Genomic DNA, 19,255 nt, shown 5'->3' on the forward strand with positions numbered 1-19,255 from the left:
TAGGTGCAGGAGTAGGTCATTTGGCACTTTGAGCCAGCACCGCCATTCAATATGATCATGGCTGATCATCTAGAATCAGTACCCTGTTCTTGCTTTCTCCCCATATCCCTTGATTCCGTTAGCCCTAAGAAATATATCTAACTCTCTCTTGAATACATCCAGTGAATTGGCCTCCATTGCCTTCTGTGGCAGAGAATTCCACAGTTTCACAACTCTTTGGTTGAAAAAGTTTTTCCTTATCTCAGGCCTAAATGGCCAACCCCTTATTCTCAAACTGTGGCCCCTGGTTCTGGACTCCCCCAACATGGAGAACATTTTTCTAAATCCCAGTGAATATTCGCCCAGACGGTCTATTCTTTCTTCATACATTTTTGCTGCTTTCTTTTTTCTTTGTAACCGTGAAGATATTTGGAGGTATGTGAATAACCGCTAGCCTTTGATCCTACAAAATAAATCTCAAATGTCGTAAATGGTTGGATTTCAGAATATTGCAGTCCTGCTTGATCAGTTTTTGTTGGATTCCCTCAGCTCGTTTAATCCACACTCTCGCCAACACTGAAATAGCATTTATTATAAATGGCATTTCCTACTCATTAATCTTTCTGTTGGGAGAAAGATTACCTTTTGCCCGACTTATTTTATCAGCACAGTAAACCCTGACAATAACGGACCGTGGGGGGCGGGATAGTGTCCGTTATTGCCGATTGCACGCTATAACTGAGTGAGGAGGATAAAATTCAATCCGAGGTCAGGAGGGAGTAAATGTGTCTTTGGGCGGATGGAGGTGAAACAAGCAGGAATTCACAGGCCAGGGACCTTCAGAGCTGCCGGCCCCACACACAGTACTCACTCCACCTTCATGCTGCCCGCTCTCTCTGCTCTGCAACCGGAAGTACATCACATGGTACCAGCTTGTTGGGCAACTTGCGGAACGGTGCAACGGGAGCCTTGGTCCGCTATAAACAAAGTATTTTATAAAGAGGTCCGTTATTGCAAAGGTTTCCTGTATCTCAACTCCGTTTACTTACAGTATATACTAGACTAAGTGGGACCCATTGGGTCCCAGCTTCACACGGGAGGGCTGGTCCCCCAACGCAATATTCCACCTCTGCACCAATTCCAATATAGCTGGCCAGTGGGTGGGGGCGTTCTGGAGCACTAGCATGGTTGTTGTGGGTCAAGTCAAGCACAGTGAGTGCAGGGCCAACAATCCATTTCAATCCATTTCAAGACAAGTCAAGTCAGTCCATTTCAAGTCAAGTCAATCCATTTCAGGCCAAACAACTCATGGCATTGTCATTTCATTTCCAATTTTGCATTGCGGTTTCAAGCACGGGCAGGGCAGGCCAAACAACTCATGGCATTGTCATTTCATTTCCAATTTTGCATTGCAGTTTCAAGCACGGGCAGGGCAGGCCAAACGACTCATGGTATTGTCATTTCATTTCCAATTTTGCATTTCAGTTTCAAGCATGGACAGGGCAGGCCAAACAACTCATGGCATTGTCATTATGGGCAAACAAATAATTTATTGCAAGTACATTGCAGACTCATAGTTCAGTTGATTCACAGCTTAGAATCAGATTTGTGGCCTCTCCCTCGCGATTTTTCCAGAGTGACTGACTCACGTCCAGGCATCTGGGGTTTTATAGTCCTGCCCCCCCCCACCCAGAAGGGGCATTACCTTCATCATGGTGATTGACAGCCGAGAGGACCAATCAGCAGATCTCAAGATTTTTTAAACGCTCATAACTTTTTTATTTTTCATCGATTGGAAAAATCCTCAGGGCTGCCTCAGGGGAGGAGGACTGTGAGTAAGATGGCCAAAAATTATAGCGATATACGGTAACGTCCTTTCTAAATTCAATATACAGCACAGACAGGAAGTAAAAATAATAAAAAATATGTAGACTGGCAATATATTTCGGTGGTGTATGATTTGGAGGGGAAATTGCAAGTGGTGGTGTTTCCATGCATGGCCCCTTGCCATTCCTGGTGGTGCGGGCCATGGGTGTGGGAGGTACTATTTGAGTAACCTGGGCAGGTAGCTGCAGTGCATTTTATACCTAGCACATACTGCAACCACTCTGTGCCTGTTGTGAAGGAAATTAATATGAGTTTGAGAGTACACAATCACACTCCTGGCATGTCTTGTTGATGATGAAAATGCCTCAGGGGGTGAATCATACACTGCTGGATACCTGGACTCTGTCCTGAACTTGTAGCCACCGGATCCATGTGCTTAGTGCAGTTGAGTTTCTGGTCAGTGGTGGTTCCCAGGATATTGATGGTGGGACTCTCAGCAATGGTAGTTTAGTTTTCTTTCATTTAATTTAGAGATACAGCGTGGAAACAGGCCCTTCAGTCCACCAAGTCAGCGCTGACCAGCAATCACCTGTACATTAGTTCTGTCCTGCACTCTGGGGACAATTTACAGAAGCCATTTAACCTACAAACCTGTACGTCTTTGAAATATGGGAGGAAACTAGAGCACCCTGAGAAACCCCACACGGTCACAGGGAAAACATACAAACTCCGTACAGACAGCACCTGTAGTCAGGATCAAACCCGGTCTCTGGTGCTGTAAGGCAGAAACTCTACCGCGGCACCACTGTGTCATTAAATGTCAATGTTAAGAGTTAACGGTTTCTAGTTGGAGATGGTCATTGTCCAGCAATGCTTCCTGTTCCACCAGCTTATGCCTAAATCTTGCTGAGGTCATGCTGAAAACAGGCATGGTCGTTTCTTCGCCAATTTGCAAATGGCATCTTAATATTGTACAATTTTTAGCAGGGGCAGGATTGATGAAGTTGCTGAAGATAATCGGGGCTAGGATACTGTCCGCAAGCGACGTGGACAACCGACCTCCTGCAATTGCAAAGATCTTTCTTTGTACCAGGTGTTATTCCAATGGCTAGTGTTTACCTTTTGATGCTCACCTTCATCAGCCCACACGCCCACTGAAACGCTACAGTACCTCACGGTCAAGAGCAGTCACTTTGAGTTTGGGTCTAGTTCATTGTCATGTGTACCGAGGCACAGTGAAAAGCATTTGTTGTGAGCTAACCAGTCAACTTTCACCCCATCTCTGGAATCTAGTTCTTTGGTGCATGTTAAAATGGCAGCTGTGACGAGGTCTGGTGATAAGTGCTTTTAGCATACCCAAACCTAGCCTTAGTGAGTAGGTTATTTCGTACTGCTTGACACTGCTGTATGCAAAGGCATCCATCATTTTGCTCATGAGATCGAGCATTTGGTTTAGATTCAATTTGTTGTGGTTTTTATAAACATATACTCGGGCAATTTTCCCACATTATTAAGTATCTACCACTGTTAGTGGAACAGCTTGGCTAGAGGCACAGTTATTTCTGGAGCACAACTCCCCAGTACTGCAGCTGGGATGCTGCCTGGTCCCATAGGCTTTGCTGGAACTGGTGATCTCAGCTGTTTAGTCAGCCATAAAATCATACAACACAGAAAGAGACCCTTTACCCCACTGAATCTATTCCAACCGCCAACCACCCATTTATATTAATCCTACCCTAATTGTTATTCTCCCCCACATTTCCATCAACCATCATGAGATTCTACCCCTCACCTCCGCACTGAGGGCAATTTGCACCAACCAACCCACATGACCTAGGGAGCTGGGAGGAAACTAGAGCACCCAGCGCAAGCCCTTGTGATCGCAGAGAGAATACGCAAACTCTACACAGCCGGCACTGGAGCTCAGGATTGAACTCGGGTCACTGGAGTCTTAAGTCTAGAGACGAGGTACAGAAACCTGAAGTGCCACACTGTCAGGCTCAGGAACAGATTCTTTCCTAAAACTATCAGGTTCTGGAACGGACCTGCACAACTCTTATCCTACCTGGAAAACGGACTACTAACCACCTCTTGCACTATCATGCACTTGTTTTCTACTTGTCTTTTGCACTATTATAGACTTGCTTTGTACTTGTGTTTTGCACTAGATTCTTTGTTTTTTTGGCACAGCCATTATCTTGCGGAATCTAGGCATAATTTTAGACACAAAAGACACACCCAGGGAGTTGTGAATTTGTGGGATTCTCCGCCTCAGAAGGCAGTGGAGGCCGATTCACTGGATGCATTCAAAAGAGAGTTAAATAGAGCTCTTGGGGCTAGCGGAATCAAGGGATATGAGGAGAAGGCAGGAATGGGGTGCTGATTGTAGATGATCAGCCATGGTCATATTGAATGGTGGTGCTGGCTCAAAAGGCCAAATGGCCTACTCCTGAACCTATTTTCTATGTATCTATGTGCATCTAAAAAGCTGGAGTAACGTAGCGGGACAGGCGGCATCTCTGGAGAGAAGGAACGTGTGACGTTTCGGGTCGAGACCCTTCTTCAGACCCAAAACGTCACCCATTCCTTCTTTCCAGAGATGCTGCCTGTCTCGCTGAGTTACTCCAGCTTTTTGTGTCAATCTTCGGTTTAAACCAGCATCTGCAGTTCCTCCTTATACTTGACATAATTTATCTGTTTGTGTGTAATGTGTGTTGTCTGAGTCTATGTGCCAGTGATGCTGCTGCAAGATTTTCATTGTCGCCGTACCTCACATATTGTAAACTGAACTTGACTTGATGACTACAGCTCAAATGACTGCACTACAGTTCTGCCTTGGATATTATATGTGCCACATTGAATTGGCTGGACTTTGTCTTCTGTGATGGGGAAGGAGCTAATATAGATTAATCTGGCTGCACATTAAATAATCAAGTGGAGGATTTATTATCAGTCAATTTAAAAAAAATCTACTGATGGTTGGTTTTTGCATCCGAGCAAATCAAATATATATTGGATTGCAGAATGTTGCATTTATCCCAAATCGCAAATTTGAAAGTAAACAGCAGTTGTAAAACAAGATAATGCTGAAAATTTGATAATTACCTGCAAAACGGTCAAAAGTATTTAATACTATGCAAATAAGAGGCAGCAGTCGCACATCAACATAAAATTAATTAAAATTCGATTTAAATCTGTCGCATTTGATAGCTAATTAACGATAATAAAAGCAATTCTGGGAGACAGCGATAATCACCGGAGCTGGGTGGTGAGGATTTAACATTCGCATTTTGCTGCATTTCCTGCTCATTCTGCAACGTGACTGACTGTGTGAAGTTCCTTGTATTTCCCGATAACGTTGCATTTCAATCCCAAAGGAACACATTTGAAGGATTGTGTACAAAATTCCTTTGACTTTCCGCAATCATTTGGGCTCCTTCTGACCACTGATTCCCCTCCAAAGCCCACAATATACCCCATTCCCTCTTTGTCAATGATGCTGCAGGCGCCAGCTTAGGTTCCTTTAGTTTAGTGATACAGCGCGGAAACAGGCCCTTCGGCCCACCGACTCCGCCCGTACAGCAACATCATCCCACACACACAAGGAACAATTTAGAGAAACCAATTAACCTATAAACCTGTACATCTTTGGAGTGTAGGAGGAAACTCGGAGCATCCAGAGAAAACCCACGCAGGTCAAGGGGAGAACGTACAAACTCCGTACAGACAGCACCTGTAGTCAGGATTAAACTTGGGTCTCAGGCGCTGTAAGGAAGCACCTCCTTTTGTACCCTTGATAACTTCCACCCGTAGAAAGCACCCCCTACACTGACCATGAGATGTGACCCCACTGATCTGTGGAGTAGCTTCCAGGTAGCGACAGCCATGATCCATGCTTGGTACTAATCTTCGAATACTTGCAGTGGGTGCAATCTTGACTTCCCTGGAGGGAGGCTCCAACTGGGTGCAATAGCTTAACTGGGAGTTATTTTTAGGCTGTCCCTCAGTATTGTGGATGCTTTGCTTTCACTCTGATGTTGTTGGTTTGGTTAGGAGGAGGACTATGTAATTATTGCAAAAAAACAATGAAGGACACAATGAGCAGAATGATTCACTTCTTTACCTTATCAGATTATGAATCTATTTGTTGGTGTAAATGATAAGTTTAGATTCAAAGTCAAGCTAATCATTCATGCACATCGGGGGAATAAACATCAGATCCTGCAGGGACATATTATGTTCTTCAAATAATAAACATCTTCCATTACTTTCAATACTTCCACATTCCCCATGGACAGTGCTGTTTCCTTACTACTACTACTCACTAAATAATTGGCCATCATGTGTGTCTCCGAATAAAACATGTAAAATGGGAGATGAGTGCTGTTGCTACACTGGGCTATTTCCATTCGATTTTTTCTGAAGCACAATACAGAGCCTACCAAGTACAATGGGCTAAATTTTGTGCATTTCAAATGGTCAAATTTTACATTGTAGAATGGAGATGAGGAGGAATTTAGTTAGTCTACTGGTGGTGAAACAGTGGAATTCATTGATACAGACGGTGATGGAGGCCAAGTCATTGGATATTTTTAAAGCGGAGATTGGCAGGTTCTTGATGAGTAAGGGCGCCAGAGGTGGTGGGGAGTAGGGGATCGAGAGGGAAAAATAGATCAGTTATTATCGAATGGTGGAGCAGAATCAATGGGACAAATGGCCTCATTCTGCTCCTTGTGTTTTATGGTCTTAAGTAGTTGTAGGTGTACGTTCCTTGACAAGGCTCCTGGAAGATTCAGTGGAGCACCTGGCATAGAATAAGGATAGCTGTGTGCAACATTGTTGATTTTTACACTATGATATTGAGTAAGAAACCAGGTCCTTGGTTCACCGGTCAACCCCACTGAGGTTTTGGGTGCTTAATTGCCATTATAAAGAAACTCAAAAACCAACACATGGATCAGCACGAAAAATCATCATTGTTTCTGAGGTTCTTTTACTCAATTCTTCCTTGATGGAGCCAGTTAAAGTTGGTGCAAGTCTTTTCAAGTTTATTCTTGGTTTATAAATGCTACTACAAACATCAAAAAATCAATGGAACTGGATGAGACCCATGGCCAGGGGTTTCCCCCTGGTGTTCACCAGATGTTACTGCATGGAAAATAAACTAGGATAATCATAATCGTAATTTATTAGCCAAGTATATTTTGCAACATACGAGGAATTTGGTTTGCCATACAGTTATACCAAAGAAGCAATGCCATATGAAAACACCATTTGTTTTGTTTGCATAAATATAACAAAGTGCTAAAAACATCATATTAACCTGTTGAAAGGATGGCAGAGGAATCCAAATCTCAATTGTATTTTGTAAATTTAAACAGTTTATGTTTTTTAATATCAGAACATAACTGGTAAAACAATCACAGCACCATTTACTAATAGCTTATGGTTCATTTGTAAGCTAAACCACATTACAGATCACAACACAACTACATCTCAATCTACAACACAGGTAAAAAATATTTGCTTTAACATTTTGAAATTAGGTAAAGTAGAAATGCCACCGTGCTAATTTTCCAAATATTCATTTGTAAATGATGGCTAATTATAACTGTGGTGAAATAAGAGGGAAAAGATGTGAGCCTGCCTACATTTGCTCATTCTATTCCGTGCCAACAAAACATCATTTACGCCCGGAGATCTCTCACCATCTCGAGAAAGAGTTGAAGCACAACTGATTGAATCAGTCAAAATGACGTATTGAAAAAAAAGCTAATGAACAGTTGAGGTATAAATGAGTCAATATAATGCAGTTTCTGAGAGTTCGATTTAAAGCACCACTTTTGAACCAGAACACTACATGACATTCCATTAATGCATCTAATACAAACTTGTAATAAAACTACTCTTATAGTTGAGCAAACATATCTAGAAGACATTTTGATTATAGTTGCTACAAAAATATGCTACAATCAGTAGATCGAAGAGACAATAAAAGTGTTTGAAAATTCTTCCTTGATTAAGAGATATTAGAAATGATTAAGCATTTAAACATGCAGCTAGATTCATGGATTCTATCAGTCAATACGAAAAATCCTTGAATATTGATGCATAATGAAATAGTCTTAATCTTAATACATGCATTTCTGGATGATAAGGGAATAATGAGATTAGCTCAATCCTTTTTGTTGGATCAAAATATTTGGAATTATGAGCAGCAAAACTACAACAATTCCATGCGACTTTTCAACAATCATAGAAAATAGAAACATAGAAAATAGGTGCAGGAGGAGGCCATTCGGCCCTTCGAGCCAGCACCGCCATTCATTGTGATCATGACTGATCATAGACCAGTCATAGATATAACTTTTTCCCAAGTGTGCAATTAAGAAATTTTTGGTGGGCTCTGGCATTTGAACTTAAGGTTATCTTAAATTCATTTCCCCCTAACAATTCGAAACTTCCGGCATGTTGTAGATTTTGATCACTACAAACGAAACGCCAGAATTTCCAAGATTGCACATCATCTTGTCAACTTGCCACTCTACTCTTTCTATAAGTGTAACAAAGTCACCTAACGCCCATTAAATAGAGTATGATTATCAAACAACAGACGCATATGAATGTAGAGAAAAAAACCCATTTATACTGACACCATCCATTTGGTGGATAGATGTGACAGAGGACTTTTCAATGACTGCATGTGGCCAAAAGCTACAAGTATATGAGGACCGTTATACTGAAAACTATACACGTTAAATACGAATTGAATATTGCCAACGATTTAAAAAAATGTTTTGCTGCTATTTTGTTTTTCTCTTAAAAATGAATCCATAACAAAGAAAAGTTGTGCAATTTATATGTGACTTTCACACAGAACACCATCGGGTTTGTTTGTCTTCGTCTTGGGCAAAAATTCCTCACATTGCTCAAATTGGCTGCTTCCTTGAGATAAATTGTCAATGCTCTGTTTCTCTGATTGAGAGTGTACGGAGACTTGAACAGCAATCTCTTGACATTCCTCGTGCATGAATGAGTCATCGGATTCCCCCGCAGGTGAACAGCTGCGTTTCATTTCAGAATCGATAGTATAGACCTCATCACTGCACCCCTCTGCTTGACCCTCTTTGTTTTCTTCATCTGTTGCAGGCTCTGCATCATCCATCCTCACAGCCTCGATGATTTCTTCCACAAAGGTTCTGCAATTCAGAATAAGAGGTGGCAGAGGAATGCTCCGAGCAAGTTCTTCTACATATCTGGCAAACTCCATGGTCTTAAACTGAGTCACTTTAGCCAGCTCGAGTGTCTTCGCTGATGTGATGATGGGAATGCGTTTTGCAATTTCAAATGCTTTCTGTAATTTTTCCGCTCCTTCCATTTTGAAGAAGTCGTTGATTGCTTTTTCGGTTTTCCTGAGGTGACTGCTCATCATGCAGAGGCGAGTAATGTTCAATATCATAATGATCGAAAAAGCAATGAGGCAAATTATCATATAATAAATGCCCATATCGCCCGTGGTGAAGATAACACGCAGCGTGATTGTGTAGTTTAAAGTACCGTGAGGATGTATTGCGATGCATGTGTAACGGCCTCGATCGGCAAACGTAACGCTGGTGATGTTCAGGTCTCCACTGTCTAGAATTAGCCATTTTCCATCTGTTGAATTAAGAAAAGGAAATTGGTCTTCAATAGGTGCACGTGACACATACATTTATACATTATCTTTTTTCACAGTGCTTAGGAATCATGTTGTAACAATGAGGTATTCTTTCCAATATGCCCCTTGAAAGAGCAACCTAATTAAACGCACTCACTTGCTCACTCTTTTTCACGTCAACAAATACTCCTACATTTAGGGCAACACAGTGGCGCAGAGGTAGAGTTGCTGCCTTACAGCGTTAGAGACCTGGATTCGATCCTGACTATGGGTGCTGTCTGTACGGAGTTTGTACATTCTCCCCATGACCAGGAGGGTTTCCTCCCACATTCCAAAGACGTGCAGGTTTGCAGGTTAATAGGTTTATGTAAATTGTACCTTATGGGTGGGATAGAACTAGTGTATGGGTGATCGTTGGTCGGCACGGGCTCGGTGGGTTGAAGGGCATGTTTACATGCTGTATCTAAACTAAACTGAAATATTTTTCTTGCAGTTCCTTGAGCCTACATTGTTTTCTGCTTTACATATTTATCGAATTCCTTTTTTCACTTGCTAACTCTACTTTAACAATCCTTTCGGGCAATGCAACCTGACATGCAATTTGCAACCTGAAAATCTATATTCCCACATTGTTGCCTTTCATTGTTTCGCCAATTGACTTAAACTTGTCTCGCCTGGTTACTGACACCTTACCTCAAAAATGTCGTCTTTAGTATTCTATCAAAGCCATTCATTTCAAATAATCCATCGTCTTGCTTAAGCCTCCGCTTCTCAAATTATTCACATAATTGACTTATCTGACCTCGTCTAACATTCTATTAAATTTCCTCTGCGTTCCCTGCTGCTCAGCTCCAAGCCCCTCATGATTAGTCTGCTGCTGCCGCGTTTCACTGCCCTCTTTTTTGGAACTGCTGCTTATCATCTGAAATTAACCAATCCTCTGGCAACTTTCTCAAATCCTAGTTGAATTGGCAGACAAAACCTCCACTATTTCCACTGCTCAGCTGCTTAAGATGCGTCCCATCCATATTAAGTCATTTTCAGCTCCGAATGCAGGCATGCTTTTAACTTTTAACTTCACTGCCAGAATGAGGGCCCTGAACATAAACTGGAAGAACCACTCGTTTTCAGTCCAGGTACTTTGCAACCTTCGAGAATGAATACCGAATTTTCCAACCAGATAAACTGCTCTCTCATTGTTTCCCATTATTACGCTTATGTACCTTCTCACCCCATCTCCTGAAAAACTCTCATTGGTGGTCAATGCTCATGGTCCTTTTCATTTAATCTACCTTTGCCAATCTCCACGTAATGTGTTTTATCTTGCACCTCGCTCTTCCCCACCCACAAAATCTGCTTTGAAAATTGACAGCATTTCACATAGTACATGTTGATTCCAGACCACTGTAAATGACTTGCAAATACCAACTTTGATAGTGGTTGTTTATCATGGAAAACATAGCCTTCATTAAAACTGACACCTCACTCACTATATGATAAAATTACAAGTTTTGCTTTTAAATTGAAACATCAAATTTTCAAATAATTCAATGTGTTCATCTTCAATTGATAAACTATTTCTAGTGTATTTGCTCTGAAAGGGTAGACAAAAAATTATAATTGAGTGATCTAAACTTCACATTACCTGTCATGCTGCTGTCCTTGAGGAGACTCCCCTTTGAGTTGTACCACAGGATGTTGTAAATCTGGCTACTGTTCACATTGCATTCAATCAACACACTTGTTCCTTCTTTCACTATGAGGTCACGATGTGCTAGTAGTTTCGAAAAGAAATTAGATCCTGCATGTGACACACCCCTTTGCACATTTACAGAACTGTCATTTGCACTGTTGTACAATCCACAAACAAGCGTGCAGCCATGAAATAGCAAAGTCACTGTTAAACCCGGATGCTTCATTGGAGAAGATTAAGATTTTCAACATTTACAATAGTTGCTGCTGTTGAACTGCAGGTCCCTGCAACACAATGTAAGTCCTCAAGCACATATACCATTACTTCAATCACCACATACAGTTTTGTCAGGTATTGGTGTGTGTATGTCCAAGATCAATTCAAAACCTGCAATTACAAAAACACAGATTTATAAATACATAAGCGCTGTGGAATATTCATTGTCACAGATGGCTGTGGAGGCCAAGTCAATGGATATTTTTAAAACGGAGATTGACAGATTGTTGATTAGTACGGGTGTCAGGGGTTCTGGGGAGAAGGCAGGAGAATGGGTTTGAGAGAGGATAGATCAGCCATAATTGAATGGCGGAGTAGACTTGATGGGCCGAATGGCCTAAGTCTTCTCCTATAACTTATGAACTTACAAAGAGCCAAGTATCAATAGTGCCACAAATGTTTCCATTAACAAATCATAAAATACTATTGGAGTATTAATATTGCACTTCTTTAGAAATTATGACAAAGTGATAACTCACTCGCCATTAAACAGTTGGCTACTCTCATCATTTAATCCATGAATCTGAGTTACGGACAGGTTCATGGCTGAAATGATTATCTCACAATTAATAACATTTGCCAGTATATAATTTTGAGAGATTTCAATTAAAAAAAAAAATTAGAACAGCATTTCATAAAATTAGAACACAATATTACAATGGTTTTAAGAAGCAGCGCTAAAATGACTGGACCAAATCAAAAATATAAGTACAATTGTGCAAAGGAAATAAACATATCGCTAATATGGACAGTGTAAGTTCTAGTAATTAACACAGATTATCATTCATAGGAAACTGATAATCTATATAATTTCTTAAGGAACTGTGAATTTTGTTTTTGCAAGACAAATAAAATCATGGCCATGTTTACACAGCACTTTAGATGTTGCAAAGCTTTATCATCATGTTAAAATTAGCAGATTAGTGCTATCTTCTCCCAATGCCCCTAAAATAATAAACTAGTTACTCATGGAAACATTACACATATTCCAAGTGTACATTTCAAGGGTCAAGAGTGTCGAGTCAATAGTATTTTATTGTCATATGTCCCGAAATGGAACAATAAAATTCCTACTTTCAGCAGCACAATAGATACGTAAATATAGTACTCGGTAAACACCATAATGAACAAATAAAAAGTTCAGTATATATTAACAAAATTATAGTGCAAAGACAAAAACAATGCCCCCCATGTCTATGTAGTTCAGAGCTTATTTGAGGTTGGAGTGTTTAATAGCCTGATGAATGTTGGGAAGAAGCTGCTCCTGAACCCAGAAGTTACAGTTTACAGCCTCCCATACCTTCTTCCCGATGGCAAGCATGAAATGAGAATGTGGCCAAGGTGGTGTGGGTCACTGGCTGCCATTTCGAGGCAGCGACTTCTGCAGATCCCTTCGATGGTGGGAGTTCAGTACCTGTGATGGATTGAGCAGTGCTCACCACTTTTTGCTATCTCGCCTTAAGCACTGAATCAAGGTCCCTTCTGCCCACTCTGATAAAACAAAAGGTTTCAATGCATTGTTTTGAAGAGCATCAAGGTAATTCTTCCCATTGCTTGGCCAAGATTTATCCCTCAACCAACACGACCAAAACAGATTACCTGGCCATCTCATTATTGTTTTCTATATTACATTAGTGACTAAGCTTCAGAAAAATGTATATGGTATAAAGTTCGATGGAGAAAGTATTAGCGAAAGGTGTTATATAAATGAATTTATTTTTAATTTCTCTCTTGTTGCAATATGTATTTTACTTATCAAGTTGTGTAAATAGAAACGGTATTTGATTTATCATTGATTAATCCATGTTTTTAACTTCTATGGTTTTTATATTTAAAATAAACAAAAGCAACAAATGGATGCCTCGATATAAGCGGTTACTGAAAGATACACAAGCATACTGTCCATTAAAACCTAACAATATAGCTCAAATCACAATTCCCAAATAGACTCCCATTACTTTTAACTGATGCTTGGAAAATCAATTCCAAAGATCTAGTTATAGGAATATCAGCCATTACAAAGACTAACCATTAGCAGATATAGCAGAAAATATCCTTTTATTCGAATTGTGAGATCTCAACAAAATTGAGGGAACTACTGGGAGACTGGGCAAGCTATTGTAATTTCAATTATAAATTTCAAACACTTACATTTACACCGCACCTTTTATGACCTGGCAGTTTTTCTCAGTTTTCTTGGAGTCAATTTTCACACAGCAAGCTGTTAGGAAGACTAATAAGTGATAATGACACAATAATATATTTGAGTTTGTGAGATAAATATTTGCCAATACATTGCAGTTAATTCTCTTAATGATATTTGAAATTGTGTCAACAAATCATTTACACCCAACTGGCTTAATGTCAGATCTGAAAGAAGCTGATAGAAAGAAGTGTGCTCCCTTCATAATAAAACGCCACACTATATTTTGTGGTCAAGTTACATGGAAATTTAAACTCATAAATTAATAATTTTGCTTCCACAAGATCATCATGTCAAACAGGAAAGGTTTCCATCTGGAAAGCATTATCAAAAAGCATATGTAATTGTTTGATGCAACCGTTGATCTTAAAAACAACAACAAAAGAAAGAGAGAGAGGATATGCACCATTAGGCCCTTCGAACCTGTTCTGCCATTCTATAGGTTTAGTATTGTCATGTGAACCATGGTACAGTGAAAAGCTTAGTTTTGTATACTATCTAATCAGATCGGGTATACATACATAAATACAATCAAGTCAAACTCAAGTACAATAGATAGAGAAAACCAGAATACTTTATAACTTTACTTTAGATTGGATAAAACTGTTCCCAAACCAAGCTCTTTGCAACTCGACAGTATACTTTCTATGGTCCTCCTGTAGAAGTTTGGAAGAGTCACTGGAGACATGCCAAATTTCCTAAAGACATTTCCCAAATAAGGGTCCCGACCCGAAACGTCACCTATCAATTATTTCCAGAGATGCCACCTGACCCACTGAGTTACCCCAGCATTTTGTGGCTATCTTTGTGGCTAAGATTGTTAAGGGCTTGGACACGCTAGAGGCAGGAAACATGTTCCCAATGTTGGGGGAGTCCAGAACCAGGGGCCACGGTTTAAGAATAAGGAGTAAGCCATTTAGAACGGAGACGAGCAAACACTTTTTCTCACAGAGAGTGGTGAGTCTGTGGAATTCTCTGCCTCAGAGGGCGGTGGAGGCAGGTCCTCTGGATGCTTTCAAGAGAGAGCTAGATAGGGCTCTTAAAAATAGCGGAGTCAGGGGATATGGGGAGAAGGCAGGAACGGGGTACTGATTGGGGATGATCAGCCATGATCACATTGAATGGCGGTGCTGGCTCGAAGGGACGAATGGCCTACCCCTGCACCTATTGTCTATTTATGCTAAATTTCCTGTCTCCTCAGGAAGTAGAGGCGTTGGTGTGACTTCTTGGCATCCGAATCAGTGTGCTTTGTCCAAGACAGATCATGGGTAATATTAACACAGAGGAACTTGTAGCTCTCAACCATTTCTACTTCTGCATCGTTGATGCTGATTGGGACATGTACTCCACCAAGCTTCCTGAAGACAATAACTAGCTCTTTTCCCTTGCACTAGCTCCTTCTTCTTAGATCATCTTAAAAACAAGTTAGGGCTTTATTCTTTGGAGCACAGAAGGTTAAGGGGGGACTTGATAGAGGTCTTTAAAATGATGAGAGGGATAGACAGAGTTGACGTGGATAAGCTTTTCCCACTGAGAGTAGGGAAGATTCAAACACGGGGACATGACTTGAGAATTAAGGGACAGAAGTTTAGGGGTAACATGAGGGGGAACTTCTTTACTCAGAGAGTGGTGGCTGTGTGGAATGAGCTTCCAGTGAAGGTGGTGGAGGCAGGTTCGTTTTTATCATTTAAAAATAAATTGGATAGTTATATGGACGGGAAAGGAATGGAGGGTTATGGTCTGAGCGCAGGTATATGGGATTAGGGGAGAATACGTGTTCGGCACGGACTAGAAGGGTCGAGATGGCCTGTTTCCGTGCTGTAATTGTTATATGGTTATATGGTTATCATAAGGCATAGGTCCTCAGCCCATCAGATCTACCCATTTACATGAATTGGTTTCATTTTATTCTCCCCACATTCCCATCAACTCTATCCAGATTCTACTACTCAACTACGCACAATTTACGGTGGCTAATTAAGCTACCAACATGTATGTCTTCAGGATTCTAGCTGGTGCAAGACGACTCTTTACATACTGGTCCTAAAGAAGGACCTACTCTGAAGAAGGGTCTTGAACCGAAACGTCACCCATTCCTTCTATCCAGAGATGCTGCCTGTTCCGCTGAGTTACACCAGCCTATTGTGTCTACCCTACTCTTTTAAATCTCTTTTCAAATGGAACTGTTGCGCTATACATCCGCTCTTCGACCTATGCTGGGGTTACGTTCCGATAAACCCATCGTAAACCAAAAATATCGCAAGTCGAAAACGCATTTAATACATTACGATCACATGACCGGAAGTGACGTGCGGCTCGCTGCCGTTTCCGAGCGTTTGCCGATCATAAAGTCGAAATATCGCAAGTCGAAGCATCGTAAATTTCGGGGAGCACCTGCACTGCTGGGAACTTTATTCTGCACGCTGTATCTTTCCCTTTGTTCCACCTATTGTACTTGAGTTCAGTTATTAATAAAAATATCACTAGAATTTAGAAGATTGAGGGGGGATCTTATAGGAACTTACAAAATTCTTAAGGGGTTGGACAGGCTAGATGCAGGAAGATTGTTCCCGATGTTGGGGAAGTCCAGAACAAGGGGTCACAGTTTAAGGATAAGGGGGAAATCTTTTAGGACCGAGATGAGAAAGACATTTTTCACACAGAGAGTGGTGAATCTCTGGAATTCTCTGCCACAGAAGGTAGTTGAGGTCAGTTCATTGGCTATATTTAAGAGGGAGTTAGATGTGGCCCTTGTGGCTAAAGGGATCAGGGGTTATGGAGAGAAGTCAGGTACGGGATACTGAGTTGGATGATCAGCCATGATCATATTGAATGGTGGTGCAGGCTCGAAGGGCCGAATGGCCTACTCTTGCACCTATTTTCTATGTTTCTATGTTCAAGAATCTTAAATGTCTTTGAAAATAAAAAGCGAGCGGCTTTGGCTGATGACGCACACAACGCCAAACAAAACAACAAACAAAACCGAAGATACAACGACCAGGGAAAAACCTCTCCCTCCCACGGTCCTCCCACCTCTCCCCCCCCCACCTCTCCGCACCACCCCCCCTCCTCTCTCCCCCTCCCGTCCCCCCCTATCTCCCCTCCCCCTTTCCCCCACTTCTCTTCCCCCCCTCACCCCTCCCTCTCCCCCCTCACTCTCTCCCCTTCGGCCCGGAACTCCCCCTCTCTCCCCATCGGCTCGACCCGGGCCTCCCCCCTCTCTCTCTCCCCTCTCTCCCCCCTTCCCCCTCTCTCTCCCCTCCTCTCCCACCCCTCTCCCCCCACCTCTCTCTCTCCCCCCCACTTGGTCTAGTACATTTTAAATGACTTCTTTTGGCATTTCCTGCATTTGCATTGACATTTGGTATCCATTTAATTGAGGTGTAGTTTCCTATTTTCTCATATCTTTCATAAATAAAATTAGTTAATTTCTAGTCTGTGGAAACCATTCTAGAATTTATTGAAATGTGGTCAAAAACAACCAGCATATCCACTCTTTCAAAAATGACTTGCAAATTATCTGGTCATAAGGATTTATCAGCTTTCAGTTTCACTAATTTCCCCAAGAGAAAGTTTTGATAGGAACGTTCTGAGGGGCAAAGGGACAACTTTTTTTTCATGGAACACTGGAGATTAACGGGCGACCTGATAAAAGTATATAAAATTATGAGAGGCATCGATATGGTAAACCGTCAGGATCTTTTTCCCAGAATGGAAATGTCAAAAACTAGAGAGCATGGCTCTAGGGTAAAGAAAGATACAGAATACTGGAGTGTGTAGAGAAGGAATGGGCGATGTTTTGGGTCAAGACCCTTCTTTAGGGTGAGTAGGGCAAAGTTTAAAGGAGAAGTGCAGGGCAAGTTTTTTATACTGAAGGTGGTGGGTGCCTGGTACATGCTGCCAAGGGTGGTGATGGCAGCAGATAGGATAGCGGGTTTAAAGGAATTTATACAGGCACATAAATATACAGGGACTGAGGGGGATATGGATCACATGCAGGCAGATTAGTTTATCTTGGCATCATCAGCACAGACATTGCGGGCCGAAGGGCCTGTTCCTGAGCTGTACTGTTCTATGTTCTATTGACGTGTTTTAATAGTCATAGAGTGATATATAGTGTGGTTACCGGCCCTTCAACCCAACTTGCCCAGACCGGCCAACATGTCCCAGCTACACTTGTCCCACCCTCTTGCGTTTGGCCCATATCCCTCCTAACCTGTCCTATCCATGTACTTGTCTAACTGTTTCTTAAATGTTGGGATAGTCCCTGCCTCAACTACCTCCTCTGGCAGCTTGTTCCATACACCCTCCGCCCTCCATTCATCTCATTCACACTAAACCTGTTCCCCAAAATGTCTTTGTTTCTTTCTATGGAAACTGAAACATAATCTTAATTTCTTAATTATTTCCTTTTACGAATGAAACATACAATCAGTCAGATATATGTCAGTGCATTTGCAAGCTCTTAGAAGTAAAATAGTTTTCTGAAATGACTTTCATTGAAATAAGGGGAAACAGCCGAATACTAATTCCAAATACACCACAGCGCCCATATCCTGCCACAATAAAGTCTAGTAACACACGGCCCAACATTGCAGACAAAATGGGTAGGAAGGAACTGCAGATCCTGGTCAAGGAAATGTAGAATGGTTCAGTTGTCTATGGGGAAGTTGACAACGAGGTATACAAACAGCAAAATGAATCAAGAGGACAGCGAAACTAGTCGGAGAATTAGGATGAGGAGGGACGGAGAGAGAGGGAATACGAAGGGTTACGAAGATAAGACACAAAATGCTGGAGTAACTCAGCGGGACAGGCAGCATCTCGGGAGTGGGTGACGTTTCGTGTCGGGACCCTTCTTCAGTCATGGGTTACTTGAAGTTAAAGAAATCAGTAGCAATGCCGCTGGGTTGTGAAATGCCCAAGAAATAAAACTCGCCATCGGTTTAATCCGGCCGCTCACTGACCTTAAACTCCATTCTGCTCTTCGCCTCGACGAGACCAACAGACGGCACATGCGCACTCACCCTCCACTACGCCATCAGAGAGCAGAAAGGCGCTGTTCACCGCCCAGCCGCAGGGGGCTCTGCAACCAGAGGGAAGTGAGAGGCACTGTTCACCGCCCAGCCGCAGGGAGCGCTGCAACCAGAGGGCAGTGAGGGGCGCTGTTCACCGCCTGGCCGCGGGGGGCGGTGCAACCAGAGGGCATGAGGGGCGCTGTTCACCGCCTGGCCGCAGGGGGCGCTGCAACCAGAGGGCAGTGAGACGCGCTGTTCACCGCCCAGCCGCGGGGGGCGCCGCAACCAGGGACCTGTCATGTCCCCACCTCACCGCAGGGGAGCGCTGCGGCCAGGCATAAACGCTGAATTTTACATTATTATAACTCACCTACCTTATCAAATATGCACGTTGGCTTACATTAAATACCTTCATACAATATGTCCTAGTCAAATTACAGGTGAACATTGCTATCCCCATAACGTCTTGCATGCAACAAAAGATGCACAAAAAATGAGGGGATCACTTTCTCTAGGAGCATGCGCATTAACAATTGGCCTGGTGATCTCCTTTAGAGCATGCGCAGTGAATACCGGAGGCCTCTGTTGGAGCATGCGCAGTA

General features: G+C 42.1%; 1 protein-coding gene across 5 annotated transcripts; it reads right to left on the bottom strand.

The window, feature by feature from the left end:
- Positions 1-6,975: 6,975 nt before the first annotated feature.
- On the bottom strand, positions 6,976-19,195 carry LOC116978303 (microfibrillar-associated protein 3-like). 5 transcript variants are annotated; one of them, XM_033029356.1, is made up of 4 exons: positions 19,028-19,194; positions 13,584-13,665; positions 11,109-11,543; positions 6,976-9,462 (listed from the first exon to the last, which is right to left on the bottom strand). In XM_033029356.1, exons 3-4 carry the CDS (start codon positions 11,380-11,382, stop codon positions 8,663-8,665), a joined length of 1,074 nt encoding a protein of 357 aa, XP_032885247.1. In that variant the 5' UTR covers positions 11,383-11,543; positions 13,584-13,665; positions 19,028-19,194; the 3' UTR covers positions 6,976-8,662. The 5 variants fall into 5 exon arrangements, with proteins under 5 accessions (XP_032885247.1, XP_032885250.1, XP_032885246.1 ...); XM_033029359.1 differs by lacking the exon at positions 19,028-19,194 and adding an exon at positions 18,603-18,807 and having other exon boundaries at positions 13,584-13,653; XM_033029355.1 differs by lacking the exon at positions 19,028-19,194 and adding an exon at positions 18,603-18,799.
- Positions 19,196-19,255: the final 60 nt, after the last annotated feature.

Source organism: Amblyraja radiata, chromosome 11, assembly GCF_010909765.2.
Source record: "Amblyraja radiata isolate CabotCenter1 chromosome 11, sAmbRad1.1.pri, whole genome shotgun sequence".
Classification (NCBI taxonomy): Eukaryota; Metazoa; Chordata; class Chondrichthyes; order Rajiformes; family Rajidae; genus Amblyraja; species Amblyraja radiata.